The following is a 15445-nucleotide window of genomic DNA, read 5'->3' on the forward strand; positions in this document are numbered from 1 at the left end:
AGAGTTTAAATCATTTCTTAAATCTGTTGTTTGACATTACTTTAAGTTATCGTTCCAATACAACCTGTTCTTCAGCGTCTTATTTGGAGTTCTTCTGGGTTTATAAATTGGACATTCAGTTCAATGTGTTATGTTTTGAAAGTTGGCAGCCGTTCCTTTTTTTTAACATTGTCCCAAATGTCCTAGCTATTGTTTGTTCTCCAACTCAAATTAGATTTCATGTTTTGTGGAGCACAATCTCAAGATAGCAGATCTGGCTCAGTGGTGCAGAACTTGGAAACATAACACAAATATCACTCAAATTGATTGTAGGCCATGCTAGAACTATATTCAAACAACACTGAAACATGTTGAAGCAATGCCAAAATGGTGGTGTTGAAAAATATAGACATCTGTGTGATATGTTTTAACTTTATGTTGAGAGTGGTGACATTCCATTGTCCACCCGTTTACATCATATTCACACAACACTGAAAACAGTTTAAATGAAACATATGGACTAAAGATGCTAAAATGACATTGCTAGATTTTAATGTAAGATAACATTTTGATATGTATTCTGCCCCGGGGCTTCAAATGGTATTCGAATATTGTTGACATTTAGATAACACGCAAAACAGCACTGATGCAAAAAAAAAGTATTGAACCAAAAGCATATCATTTTTAGAGGAGCTTAAGAGCAGTGATACAGGCCCATAATTCCCCTTGACACACTCCCCTCTCACATCTCATCTCACCAGAGAACCAGGGTCAATTTGACCAATCATAGACCCTGCTCCACCCACCGAGCCTCTGATCATCTTTCACCTCCTCCTGGGCCCGTGAACTCTGAGTGTACAGTCATCTGATCCCACTATAGCAGCAAGCAAGAAGCAGTTCCTGACCTGGACTACTTACACAGTCAGAGAGGTGGGATTGTAGCCTGTAGCCAGCCTTAACAGTGTTCCTTATTTTGTTTACTTGTTCTCTATGTGCATAAAGAACTGATACGGACATACATTTGGTTCAGTCATACGACACCACACTGTGCCTTGGCTTATCCCACCAAAACTTAAAATTTAACAATAGCACAGCTGTGCTAAAAAAGTGGCTGAAGTGCCTTTAAATTGCCAATTGACCCAAAGAAATTACAAATAACACATTTTGACAGACTAGAATATACTAAAAATATGAATTATGTGCTCAACAATGCAAGTATAATTCCTGTCTCTTCGTCTGTGTAGTTCCCTATTCCCAGTTCCCTGTCCAAATGTAGGCAAATCAGGTGGTAATGGACTGAGCAGTTTTGGTGCAAATTCAAGTACAAACTCAAACCTCTCTAGATAAGTCCGAGTTGACTCTTATATCCTCTGCAGGGAAGAAATTACAAGTCAATTGGACGTATGTTAGATCTCTGAATGCTTACCATTGAATCTGAAAGTTTTTAATGAATTAGTCCCCCTCTTGTGTTTTGCCTTTTCTTCCTTTACTGTGATGTTTCACCTTTACTTGCATGAATAATGTAGGAGCAGAGTTAAACATGAGAGGGCTGTTTTCATGTTGTGTATGTGCAAGATGACTTTGTGACATCACAGATACTTTGGAAGCCAGTCGTGCTGAAAAAAACACTAAGTAATTGAACTGTTTTGTGGAAAAGACACACAAAGACACACATTATTATTCATAGTATTTTTATATGTCTTAAACTGTTAAAATATCCAAGGCATGCCTGCTGTTTTCTTGTTTATTTTATATTTTAACAGGTTGAAATCTAAGACATGTATTACTTTTAACTCTGTAAGCCCTGTAATAGAGACTCTGCGTGCTCTGCTACCTTCTGGTCACATGATTGGATAAACTGAAGAGCACCACGATCCTGAAAAGACTCAACTCACAGTGGAAAAACTCTGAAATTATAATAACTTAATATCTATACTGTATATGCACAAGGGGAGAGTTGTAAAGTAGCAGCACCAGTGATATGAACCCATTCACCTTTTCTCATCTTCTCTGTCTGTCTGTCTGCCTGCTGGCCTGTCTCTCTGCTTGTGTGTTTGAACTGCAGCTGGTGTAATTACTGTCCAGGCAGGGACAGAACTGCAGCTGGTGTAATTACTGTCCAGGCAGGGACAGAACTGCAGACAGAGGCAATGTGCTAATTGTACCGTGGACCAGCAACGGAAGCTATTAAAGCAAAGGTGCAAAGACATTCTCAGCGTCATCTGCTGCCATAAATCCCTCCTCTCCACTACGACTTACTACTGTTACCACTCCCTCCACCACTCTCTCTCCGTCTCTCTCATTTTTTCTTCACTCTCTTTATTATTTGATATAAGAATATAAGTATGGGAAGAAATGAGGGGGAGTTACAGAGGAATGTATTTACTGTTCATCTTATTATTTTGTTTGTCTGTTTTTATTCGCTTGCCTCTTATCTTTTATCGCTGTGCAAATAAATGAAAACCAAACTAAACCAGAGATAAACAGAGACTGCTGGGGTTGTTCATTAGCTGACCTGTGTGCACTAATTTCCTCTCTACATTTTGAGAGAAGCTTGCAGCGTTGTGTTTGGCCAGACCTCTCAGCTGTATCCCACTCCTCCCCTCACAAAGGGACTCAAAAAAATAAGTGATCCCATAGTGATATAGTTCTAGTTTTCCTCCATTTCCATGCTTTTATATGTGAGCCTGTGTGTGTAGTAGCCACTACCAGGCTTGGAAAGGTGCCCCCATAAGCTTTAGGATTGCAATGAAGAAGTACTGTACTGTACTGAACTGACTTCTTTTCACTGGACTCTCAAACTGTAGGATTTCATTAATGGCTTTACTTACTAAAGACACTTAACACACTGAGATAGAAGTGTTCAGTGAGTTCAATTGGATATTGATTAAGAGGATAAAAAATGCTGCCTCTCCACTTCTTTCTTCTGCTTCCTCTCTCAGACACAAATAGACGTACAGCAATCACCATTGACCGTTGGGGAGGCCAACCAGGCCTCCCATAGCAGAAAGCAAGAACAAAAAGGCTGACCACTGTAGAAAGGCCTAATTAAACAGCAGTCTTTAATGTCAGTCAGCCCCCCACTGTAGCCCCAACCACACATGAATGAAAGAATAATGCTCTTTTGAAAAGAGGCATGGTTTTATAATCTAAACCGATTGGCTTATGAAAGGGAAGCCCCTTAGCTAAGAAGGCCAACAGGTCACCCTCCATCTCTTCCTTTCTCTCCCTCTCTTTCTCTCTTGTCTTCTTCTCTGTCCTCCTGCTGGGTCCATAGCTAGGGTTAAGCCAGGCTGAACGTAGGTAGGTCTTTGACCGCCACCTCCAGCGGGCCCTTGCTCCCCCAACTGGGTATGGTGGTGCTAATTGTCCCTAGACACACACACAAACACAGATGAACAGCCTTGTGTGTTGGCATGACCAACGACTGGGCTCATGTGCTTGGATTATCAGAGCGCTATGAAAGAGAAACAGCCAATTTAATCCAAAGATGGTGGCTGTAGACCGACTAAGAGCTGAGAAAAGGGGCCAGGCTTGGGTGCTCAGGGGCCTCAGTGCCAGGGGTTATCCTGGAAAATGATTGGGGGAAAAAAATCAAGGGTCCAGTGTGCAACCCCCCCAACCTCACCTCACCACTACCCACCCCCCAAAACCTCGAGGGGACCCCCCGACTGGCAGCAATAAATAGATTCTTTCTCTAACATGCCTAATCCTGCTAAACAGCAACAAATCCTATTAGGCCATGAATTATAAATCCTTCTTCAGCACCTCACCCCCTCGTCCCCCACTGGAGAAACCCAGTCGCCCTCCTGTCTTCATAAAATGCACACGCATACCCACACACATACAAACACACTAGACCTCAAGAATGTTGGTCTCAACAGGGAGGAATTGTAAGTGTTGGATGTCAGTGCATTGGTTGCATGTATGTCTATATGTACATATATATATATAAATGCCTTCTTGCTTTCATTTATACTAGATTCTGGTGCATGTGGATTTGTGCGTGTGGCCCCTTGCAAGGCTTACTACTACCCATATGTGATTCTGGACCGAGTCAGTCAGCCAAGCTTTTATACAGATTTATTCAAACGTCTGTACTCTTCACACACCAAAGTCAAAAATAATTGTAAAAGTGGAAAATGAGGGCAACAGAGAAACACCAAACTATTGTGTCAACAAAATATAACCCACACAGAGATAAAAAACAACAGTGGAGGGTGATTCGCACGTTAGTTTATGCCCATGGCACTCACTGGACTAAAGAAATAAGATCAGGTACAGTAGCTGGAAAAGGTCAATCCAGAGAGAGAATGTGCTGCTTTTCTGGAAAGCTGACACTTGTTGATGCTGCGAAATAAGACAGTGGAGTATAGCTAGTTTATGTGTGTCAGCCATTGATGTACATCAGAGTGCAGACTTATTTCCATTGTAAAGTAAATCACACTTTTAAAAAGATAAACCCAAGTATAAGGAAAATTGACCTGATGATGCAAGATGAAAGTTGTTGAGACATTTCAGTCTGGACTAAACAGTGGTTGACTGAGCGACCGTATGACTGCCATTGCCATAGAGCACTGGTTCTCAAACTATGGAAGTGTACCCCTGGTGGTACGTGAGCTGACTCTGGTGGTGCGCAGAGGAGTCTCTGAAATATTTTTTCAAAATGAAAAAATAATAATAATAATTAAAGAACACATAACACTATACAATATTTATGAGATCAATTAAATATATTTTAAAATATATTTTCCTGTAATATTTTGTTTCAGTATTATTCTGTTACATGGTCACATTCATGCATGTAGCACATGCATACATGGCAAGATAATAAGCGGATGTAAAATGAATGGTTCAAAAACACTGCAATTGTGGCTCTAAATGGGAACTATTAGGAAGAGAATTGTGGACCAGGAGTATCACTTTTCCACCAAATTGGCTCTGCTTCTTGAACCAGTTCCACTCAGGATTCAACAACAGTCAACAATAAATGATCTTATTAGGAATAAACCTGCATGAACTGTCCATAGTTGAATAGGGTCATACACTACTGTATTTGAACGTCAATCATAATGCTGGTATTAATATTTTCTGAAGTAGTACGTTGTAGAAAAAGTTTGAGAAACAATCCCATAGAGAAAAAAAGTTCACTTCAGTAGACACAAAATACACTTAAAAAACAGATTTCTTAAGAAAAATGCTCTCTGAAAAATAAATGTTTATCCTTATTTACCCACTAACATGCATTACTGACACACCTTAGGCTAAACACTAGACTAGAAGAAGGTCTGGCACCAAAGGGGGTCATTAACCCCAAATCTATCCGACTCTCTAATTAGGCTCACTTTGAAGAGTAGTTACAGCTACGTCCTCCTCTTGAGGCTACACCTTAGGCCTGGAACATTAACTCTCAGAATCTGAATTAGTATGGTCACATAGGATGAAGCCATTGTCCCAAACTCTTTTAACTGCTACCAGGTTGTCCAGCAGCAGCAGCTGCATATCTTAAAAGGACTGACTGTAGGATTCCTATATCAAACTAATATTAAAGTATATCGTGATATACAGAAAAATATATATATATTATGTGAGAACCCATGGAAATATACCTGCAATTAGATTCTTTGTCTATATTTAACAGATTACAATCTTAGCTCCTTGGTGTTCTGATACCCGAGTAAAAAGCATTTTTTCCCACGCCTGTAGTTTTTCATTTTCTCGGCTGTCTAACTGGAAACCTCCTCGCCCAAATCTTTAGTTAATTTGGCAGTTAGAGTCGTGTCAGGAAGAGTTCACCAGTCATTAGTCTACTTGTTAGAAGTGCGCTCCTCTCCAATCTTCTCTCTGTGTGGTGGGAAAGAGCTGTGTCTGTCTCTGTTCTCCTCAAATAATGACAGGTTGTGAGACTTGGCGTCAATAACATTAAACATGGGTGGGACTTTTCTGAGGTCACCAGCCTGTCGACCATCTCTCTTTTAGTTAGTTATTTTCATTGGTGAAATTCTTTCGCCAGCTTAAAGACGGTAGAGTTTCATTCACACGTACCTTTAGGGGTATATGGTGACAGTGTGAGATCAGATTATATAGGGATATTTTGCACAAGCAACATAGTGTTTGAAGTGATTCAAATCCCAAGTATGTATCACCACATCATCATTGGCTAATTGAGCAAGGTTTTGTTTTCTTTCAGCAGTTTGTTAAAGTCAAGCTCCACTGTGTGTGAGAGATTAAAGCACAGAATTTATCTGCATTTGCTTTATACATTCCTGCATGTGTATACACAAAAGAGCCCTTCTGTCACACTATACAGTAGTTTCACAGTGTGGTTGTGATAGAAATGCAGGAGGTTAGCAAACCTATAGTATCTCAGGCCTCTCTCTCTCTGTGGCCACACACATCAAACGGGGCTTGTTCTCTCTGTTCTGTCTTTGTCATCAGCTCTTAATGGGCATGGCGCTTTGATGTGGCTTGGTTTCTGCTTTTGTCTCCAGCATGTCTTGATCAGTGTCTATTGATCTGGTGGGGACATGAAAACAGCTGGAGCAGACACATGTATGGAAGACGGAAAACTGCGAAAATAAAAAATGAATAGATAGATAACGCAGAAATAAATACATACAGAACTTAATAATTTAAAAAAGAAGAAATTAATCAATTTAATGGACAATTTAATGGGAAAGTAAATAAATAGGTAAATTAATGCAAAAGTAAACAAATACAAAAGCAAATGAAAACAGAAATATACATTTATGTCACATTTATAAATTCAATTTAAAAACAATCTGAATGTGTCAAGTTTGAGAAAAAAAGAAAGTCAGATGGACACACAGAAATAACAAACACCACAACTATCTTATGCATTTGACTAACAACAGATAACATATGTAAATGAGAACAAATAAATTGTGAGTTGCTTTATGGAAAAAAGACAACATTTAGCTTTTGTTTTTGTTGTTGCACTGTAAACGGACATCTTTACGAAATCAAGCTGAAAACAGTGGTGTGGAGACTGCGTAAACATATTCTTCTTTTTGCATGCACATCCCTCTCAGAGCTGTTTAATTTCCCACTAGACAAAATCTTATAGGAGAATCCGCATGGGAGCATTTCTTGCATCGAAGCCCATTCATTTAAAACCCTCACTGAATGGAGAAACTTGGCTGTTTTCGAAATAGTGTCTTAGAAATGCACTCTTATAATTCTTACCACGGCACCCTCTGGCATGCCGTCACTTTTAGATCAAACATTCCTGAAAGAATGTAGTCATCTTATCCTTCAAAGATATGATAAAAGGATGTCTGTTTTTGAGGAGAACAGAAGAAGAGCCCATCTCTTTGATGGACCAAAGCACCAGTCATAAAGCTTATCTCACGCACACACACACACACACACACACACACACACAGATGCACACACACACACACACACACACTGGCCAGCAGTCTTGCTGGGCCCTGACCGTAGCACATTGATGTCTAAGGCTGCTTTCTCCTAACAGACTCCAAGGTTATTGCAGCACACCATGGAAGCACAGGATATTTGACGGTCCCCTGCCAAATAAAGAGCCAAGGGAGTGGGGGGATGAGGGAAAGTTGCCATTGACAACTCCGAGATCTCCAAAGTGACCATCTGAAAATGAAAAAAGAGAAAACTTATTAAGAGAGAAAGGTCCAGGGGAGGCCATGGGGCTAAATCTGTCACAGCTTTTCAAGAGAGGGACAAGGCCAGTTCATGACTCCAGCAATAACAGCTTGTACATGACTTCTACGGTTGACCTAATGAAGAATAGCAAGGCTTTTGAGAAGAGCTAAGAGTTAGAGTTTAATCCATAAAAAAAACCCCACACAACCAGCCTTCCCAATAGAGAATGAATCATACAGTGCAGGACAATGGAAAATATATTGAAGTCGTCGTGGGTGAGATCTGAGCTTTGCTTACTTAAGGAATCCCCAGGATACACTGTGTGTCAAATCTTCTGCACAGATGAAAAATAAACACGAAAAGGAAGGAGATGAGTAGGAAGCAGAGTCAGAGGCAGCAAGTGTTTGAAGGGCAGCATCAGCAGAGAGATGTGAGAATTACATTCCTTCAGTTTCTGTGTGCCAAATGTTTAATGGAGTGGAGGGGGGAGGGGGAGATTGGTGTTGGACAAAAACCCTCGGTGTTATTCTTTTATCACGCTTACCCAATGAACATGTGTCCGCATTTGTGTCAAACGCAGGAAGCGGGAGGAGGGCAACAAGAGAGCGGGGTACAGTTGTACGACGATCAAAACCGCACATGTTTTTTGTTTCCTACATGTGTTTTCTTTCCCAATTATGCTCAAACCTTTGAGTCACACAGAAAAAAGGCGGGAAAAAAACACATCCTTCTACCCTCTGACGATGAAGAGCAAGGAGGTGGGGGGTGCACTTTTTTTTTTTTTTTTTTAAATAGGGCCCCATGCTCTTTATGTTTGGTATTGTTTGTGTGCATTTCCTCCTATAGCTTGGGCAGTCCTCGCATGGAGGGCAGGAAAAAGACAGCAGCCCGACAGCCTTTGATGTTTTATGGTCCCATGTCAATGCATTGTCTGTTTAGTCCTTTTGTTGTCCCTCTGCCTAATTAAGACCTCAGAGCGACTTGTTGACTCCACAGAGACCCCTGTTTGGGGAGGGGGAGGGTGGTGTGTGTGTTTTCGTGTGTCGAGGGTGTGTGCTTGTGTGTGCATTTGGGTGTGTCTGCTTTGATAGGGACGTAGTTGGAGAGAAATGTTCAAAACAGTGTACAGACACACACATTACCCCCTCCATACAAAAGCATAGATTCTGACATAAGAATAGTCATTCATTTTTTGTTAGATGGCTGTCTGATGCATTGTCATTGCATACAGTACATAAGTAGTGTACAGACCAGTGTTTAGAAATGGGAATTCAACTCTAACCATTATAATTTTCTCTTACTTGCACATTTGGAGTTGCACCAGATTGTTTTCCATTCCCTCATTCGTTTCTGCCATCTTCCTTTGAATCTCTCCAGCAAGAATCTGGTGACGTCAGTTTGCTGTTAATCCACCTTCTCAGCAGATACACTGCTGGCACACACACACACACACACACACACACACCCCGTCCCACGGCTTACCAGCTTAACTTTAATGTCTCTGATACCAACAGATGGCTGAAAGGTCACCTGTCTCATACTTTACATGAAATAGAAGCAACTCCCCTCACCCAGTAGACCTGAGCTGTTTTTATCATTTTCATTTGAATATTTGAAATTGCTTTTAAAGGTCCAGTGTGTAACATTTAGGAGGATCTACTGACAAAAATTGAATATTATATTCATAGGTATGTTTTCATTAATCACCTGAAAAGTGTTCTCCGTGATCAACCACCATGTTTCTACAGTAGGAGAGAACGGACAAATCCAATACTAGTTTTTGCGAGTTTTGTGGCCAATGTAGTTTTTCCTACACATTTCCCAGCCCGTTCTCATTCCCAAGTTGGGAATACAGACATGAGTGGTGTTCAGTTAGTTGCAATCTGCAACTTCACGGCTATATGCCACAACATCCTACACATTGGTCCCTTAAGTAACTCATAAAACTGCATCCTTTGCACTTTATCTCTCTTTGTGTGTAAGAATCAAGAATCAAGTCTGTAACGTGCACCAATAAGCAGAAGGGTCCTTTAACTAAGACATTGACAGTTTTACATAGTGGACTAATGCCTGGCAGTATTAAAGGGAGGGCTAATGTATTTGACCACAACCCCTCTTAGCACTGATTCATGCACCTCTGACCTTCTCAACTTAACCACACACTTGGAAGGCCGTCTTCCTAACCACCATGGGTTGGACTTATTTACATTTGTGCATTTGAGGCTTTAAACTTTTTCAATAGAGAGGTTTGAGATAATTAATTATATAAAAAATATGTCAGCATTCATAATTCATTTCTGCAGTAAAACCTCATGATAAACTGTGCAGTATCAATGGAAATAAAGGGGCAGTGTGTGTTTTTATGCTCCTTGTACACAACTCAAGTCAGAGCTTCTCAACTTTGGGGTGGGAACATCAATTGGGGCCATTTGACATGCAGATATGATTACAAAGCATTTCTAAAAATCATACATCGGTATGTAATAAATACTTATATGATAAATATTTAAGTATAGCATCATTAGTATATAGCTTCTTCCACACCATTGACAATATAATACGACACTATGTCTTTCTCAAGTTCACATGATGATTTGACAACTCTTTAACTGCTGGGTTTGCGTGGGGGGCCTGTGTCCACATGTGCATGCACACACAGTATTTGTTTTTTTTTTAATCATTTGGACCACTGAAATCCAGTCACTCAACAAATTTTCAGTCTGTGTTTTCTCCTCCATTTTCACCCATAGCACGCATCATCCAAATATGCAGCTGTCACACATGGAATATCCAAGGACATGTTTTCGGACAAATAAATCACAAGCACCAGTGCACAGCACACAGAGTGCCTCCTTGAAAAAACAAACACAAGTGCATGCCATACAGTCACTATGGTATGCATGTATGAGGTTGTGTATGTGTTGTTTGCATCCAGTGGTTTCTGTTTCAGTGTTAGCTCCATACCAGTGGGTTTTCACTTGTGTTGACACAGATGTGCCGCTTTGAGCTGAGGGACGTGTCTTTTGGGACTCCTCCTAATGCAAACTGAGTCTGGTTTTCTTCTTTCTTTGCACCATGTTGTGGATTCATAGTTGTGGCTGATAAGGCAAGCACTGATAGACAACATGGATTTATCTGTGCTGACACATACAGCCATAGGTGTATTTTTGTGTACGTCAATGTATACTTGTCAGCATGTGTGTTCTTTTGTCAAGGCCACGTGTTTTGCTGTTGCATGGTACACACATTGTTGATCCTTGAAGGCAGCAAGAGCCAATCACACTGCAGCCTTTCCTCTGGTTTTTTTTTGGTTTGTTTTGTTTTTGTTTTTTTACATCTCCGCTTGTTCAAAACAAGCCACTTCAGATTTTAAAGCAAGGAAACATCTGTAGACTAATTCTTTCTCTTAGACTAAATCAGTCTCCCTTTATGTCACAGGTTGTCCCATGCCCAGAGATCAGCTGTAAAAGTCCTTCGCAGAATGCAGTACTTTGTGGCCAGAAAGAAGTTTCAGGTAAGCAAAAAGGAAATCCAAAGAAGGAGAGAAATTTTACAGAGTTAAGGGGAGCAAAGAAGGGGGAAATACAGAGATAAAAAGAGACGGATTGAGAGTGAGAGAGAGAGAGTGAGAGAAGCATGTTGTGTGTGCAGTTATACAGGATGAGGACGGGGAGCCCCAAGGGCATTTATCAGCTGCTGCTCTGCTGCACATGTGTATGTGTCTGTACGTGTGTGTTTGTGTGGAAATGCCTGAAACCTGCACCTGCATGTCTTCTTTGTGCTCACTTCAGTCCAGGCGTAGTATCATGGGAAATCTACTAACCTGTCTCTGGGGCTACAGTAGGAATTTACTTACTGTACTGCACTCATAAAAAACACACACTTGCATGAATAAGCTTACACAAACACACACACACAGCAGGACGTGGCCTCACGTAGCACCAAAGTCAGCAGAATTATGTTCGAAAAATTTTGTGCAATAAATATTTCAGGGAAAAAAAAAAAACATGATCATGTTTGAAATACTTTGGCCATCATTTTCATGCTACATGTTATTGTAGAATGGTTCCTATATTCTTGCCATTTCCAAGTGTTGTACATGTTTTCAATTATAGCCTAAGTGATCTCAGCTGCAGAGGCTATACTCTGCATATACCAAGGATACCCCAAAGAGTTCACTGGGTTCTTTCTGATGCTGCTTGTATCCACGTCACACTAAACAAAGCTGTGAAAGGACTTTAACATGCTTGCTTTCTACATGACCATGCACTTGTCACACATACACAAAACACACACACACACACACACACACATACACACACACACACACACACACACACACACACACACACACACACACACACACACACACACACACACACACACACACACACACACACACACACACATACACACACACACACACACACACACACACACACACACACACAATAAGTTAACAATGAACCCTTTGCACCCAAGGGGGTTGGGGATGTTTTCGGGGACCAAGTCACAGCGGCTATGGTTGACAATGGCTTTTGTGTCCCTCTGGGTGTGTGTGCGTGTGTTTTTGTGTTTCTGTGTGTGCGTGCGTGCATTGATCCACAGCAAGCGCGGAAGCCCTATGACGTGCGAGACGTGATCGAGCAGTATTCCCAGGGTCACCTCAACATGATGGTTCGCATCAAGGAGCTGCAGAGAAGGTGACATCTTTGACCTTGTTTCTTGCTCTTTTTTGGGACTTTTTGTCTCTAACTTTACATCAGTTGATTTTTCACATTCTTGGGACCATTATGTTGGATACCACCTCATAGTCACAACAAGAAGGAAGAAAACAAAACATATAATCTAATTTTAAAACAAAATAGGTCAACTGAAATCTCATCCCATATTGTCTTGTACCATTTTGTCTATTGGCACAGTATGGCACACATTAGCTGTGAAGTGCCAAGTTATACAATGAAAATGTGTGTTTCCCTGCAACTGAGCTGTACTGAACTGAACCGGGTCATGAAGACAACAGGAAGAGAGATGCCTCCATTATAAATTTCCATATTCAGCTTTCACTAAACTAACAGTTTCTGTCAGTTGGATCGTTCTCCTGCAGTACAGTTTGTTACTGTTCTTACTGTTCATCTGACAGATAGGAGCCTCACTGGCCTCTGATTTGTTACACCTTGTTATGCTTTGTTGAGCTGTAATGAAGTCCAGTCCTCACTAAAGTAAAACCTTTTGTCCTCTTCCTGCAAATTTTCTGCCTTTTTTTTTTTTTTTTTTTAAGCGATTTTCTTTCTCCAAACATCACAACGGTCGGTTAGGTAATAAATTGGGTCGAGTAAGTGCGTCATCTGGACCTCGTAACACCTTTTGCAGTAATTCAGCCTAACCATGGTAACGCACTGTGAAATTTTTAAACCAGCGGGGCATCATAATGTATCAGTAAATCAAGAAAATACTAAATAATTCATTTATTATTATTTGCTACCCTAAGAAGACTAATAACAAAATGTAGCTTTCAACAGAAAATCCAAAGAAAAAGACATGACAGCACTATAGATCTATACAGATGTCTATAGTTCACAGTCCACATAAGCAAGACTTGTTTATTTTCAAAGCTTGACATTTCAATAAGAACATAGCATATATTTTTTATTATTTATTTATTTCAAAACTTTTATTTGTTTGTTTTCCCCCAAAACAGTGATATATAAATAATGTTCCAGCTGACACCATTTGTTTAATTTTATTTGCTCTATAAATTGGCTTATATTATTTTACTGTTTGGTTCATGAGCTGGAATGAAGTGCTGTTTACTCAACTGAATCTCTTCCAGGTCTGGCCAGTGTTTTTACGTTTCTCAGTCTAATTACTTCTGTCTCTCCACCAGGCTGGACGGTACACTGGGGAAACCAGGAATGTTTCTTCCAGGTAAATACACAGTAAACACAACAGTCCACATCTGATAGACGGCCATCACTCCTCACTCCTCTCTGTGTTTATGCCTCACTCGTACACAAAACCGTGCCAGACTAAATATGACAGAAAGAGAGGTCCCCGATGTATGTGCATGTCTCTGTTTGGATGTGGGATATTTACATGTATGTTTTCATATTTGGGACTATGAAAATTTGTTAACACTGCTTGTTTCACTGTGCATTTAGAAATGCATTAGCAGGCTTATGTGTGTTTGTATGTCGGTGTATGTGTATGGATGTAATGAATTTATTGTTAAAATAAAGTAATAAATTAACAATATTTAAAATCTACAGAATCCTACTTAATATATTTAAATCATTAATATTGTTTTTGTATTGTGTTCTCTTATAGTTGTGGTCATGTAATATTCAAGTTAAGCATAAAGGTTATTAAGTATTCATTAATTATGAAGAAAACATAGAATCACCAAACATAATATGGGTCTTGTTATATGCTACAAATGAAATAGTAAAATTCGAGTGAAACTGACATTTTCAATAGTCTGGTCCCACATCTCTGAATCACTGACATAGCTAAGTAGCTACCTGACTACATTCATGAAAAATAGCAACAGAAAAATTATGACAAACCCTCACCCTAAACTGAAATCAATGCCAATGAATCACCTGTGTTACAAATATAACAACTTTAAAGCAACACATCTTTGATCACTGTATAAAATGTGCCAGTAACTGTTCTGGGAACTGCTACTACTGCTTCTGTGTCAACTGGAAATTATGTTGGCTGGATGAATATGTCACTCTACTGATTGGTTAGGGCAAAACAAAACCAACCAACAAGAAATTGGCTAACATGAACATGCTGAATTAATAAAGTGAAAGTTAAAAAATAGCAAATCAGTCTGATTATCAGTCCACATTATCAGGATCCTTCAGTTGCAAGGAAATTCATTTGTTATTTGATGATTTTAATATAAAGAGTACTTCACTGTGTATACATATTCATTCATAGTCTAAACATTCTCGACACACTTGACACCCGGCTCCCCGCGCCTTCCTTTCCTCCCCCCCTTTTTCCTTTGGTCCAGTTCCCAGGTGCTTAATAAACATATTTTGGCTGACCCTGGCCACTAACGTGGTAAACCAGTTGGCCAGTTGGACAAGGGACTCAAGTAAGAAAACAGGTCCGCAACCCTGTACTTTCAAATTTTGCATATTCGCCGAGGCTACGCTACATACATTCATACATACATATACACAAACAGTATGAATGAATGGTTATGTTCACACATCATACACATCTGTGAAATCACCATTGTAGAGGTTTTACTCGAGAAAATACTGTGTTGCTAATGCAGATCCAGTGATATATACGCAGTGGAGTGTAAACTTACTTAAGCTCAGGTTAATCATATTTTTAAGGTTACATAACTCTTCCTGATATGCATATACTGTACATTACAGTGGGGGCTGTAAGTACCCACAAAAGTGGCAGAAAATGAATGAATGGTTGGTTTTACTAAAATATAATGTTATGTTTGTAATGTGTTTTTTAACTAAGTTTGGAAAAACACATGTTTCTGCATCTGTTTTTGTGTCCTTGCGATTACCACCAAGAATTTCAGTAGTAAATTCTTGTCAACATGTGTGTATATATATGTTAGATTTTCTTATTTTTCATTTACCAGGAAAAGGGGAAGATAAAGAATACCCAACGATTGGAGCACGTCTGATCAGGCTAGAAGATAAGGTAGGCACACTCCTGGCGCTCAGTGTGTGTGTGTTTTGTCTGTAAGCAAGAGAGATAAACTGATTAGATCACCCTCTGTGTTCATAAGAAAAGTATGCGTGTGTGTGTGACTACGTAATTGTATGTTCAACTGTGACTT

The 15445-nt window shown here is 39.9% G+C and overlaps 1 protein-coding gene across 5 annotated transcripts in view; it reads left to right on the forward strand.

Annotated features, from left to right (window-relative positions):
* kcnq1.2 (potassium voltage-gated channel, KQT-like subfamily, member 1.2) overlaps positions 1-15445 on the forward strand; it is a 163105-nt gene that overhangs the window by 91358 nt on the left and 56302 nt on the right. For all 5 annotated transcript variants that reach the window (XM_051381525.1, XM_051381527.1, XM_051381522.1 and 2 more), the window contains 4 exons: positions 11059-11134; positions 12229-12323; positions 13508-13548; positions 15245-15306. In XM_051381525.1, the coding sequence (XP_051237485.1) occupies positions 11059-11134; positions 12229-12323; positions 13508-13548; positions 15245-15306 (274 nt within the window). The remainder of the gene's footprint in view (positions 1-11058; positions 11135-12228; positions 12324-13507; positions 13549-15244; positions 15307-15445) is intronic.

This window comes from Dicentrarchus labrax, unplaced genomic scaffold (assembly GCF_905237075.1).
Source record: "Dicentrarchus labrax unplaced genomic scaffold, dlabrax2021, whole genome shotgun sequence".
NCBI classification, from domain to species: Eukaryota; Metazoa; Chordata; class Actinopteri; family Moronidae; genus Dicentrarchus; species Dicentrarchus labrax.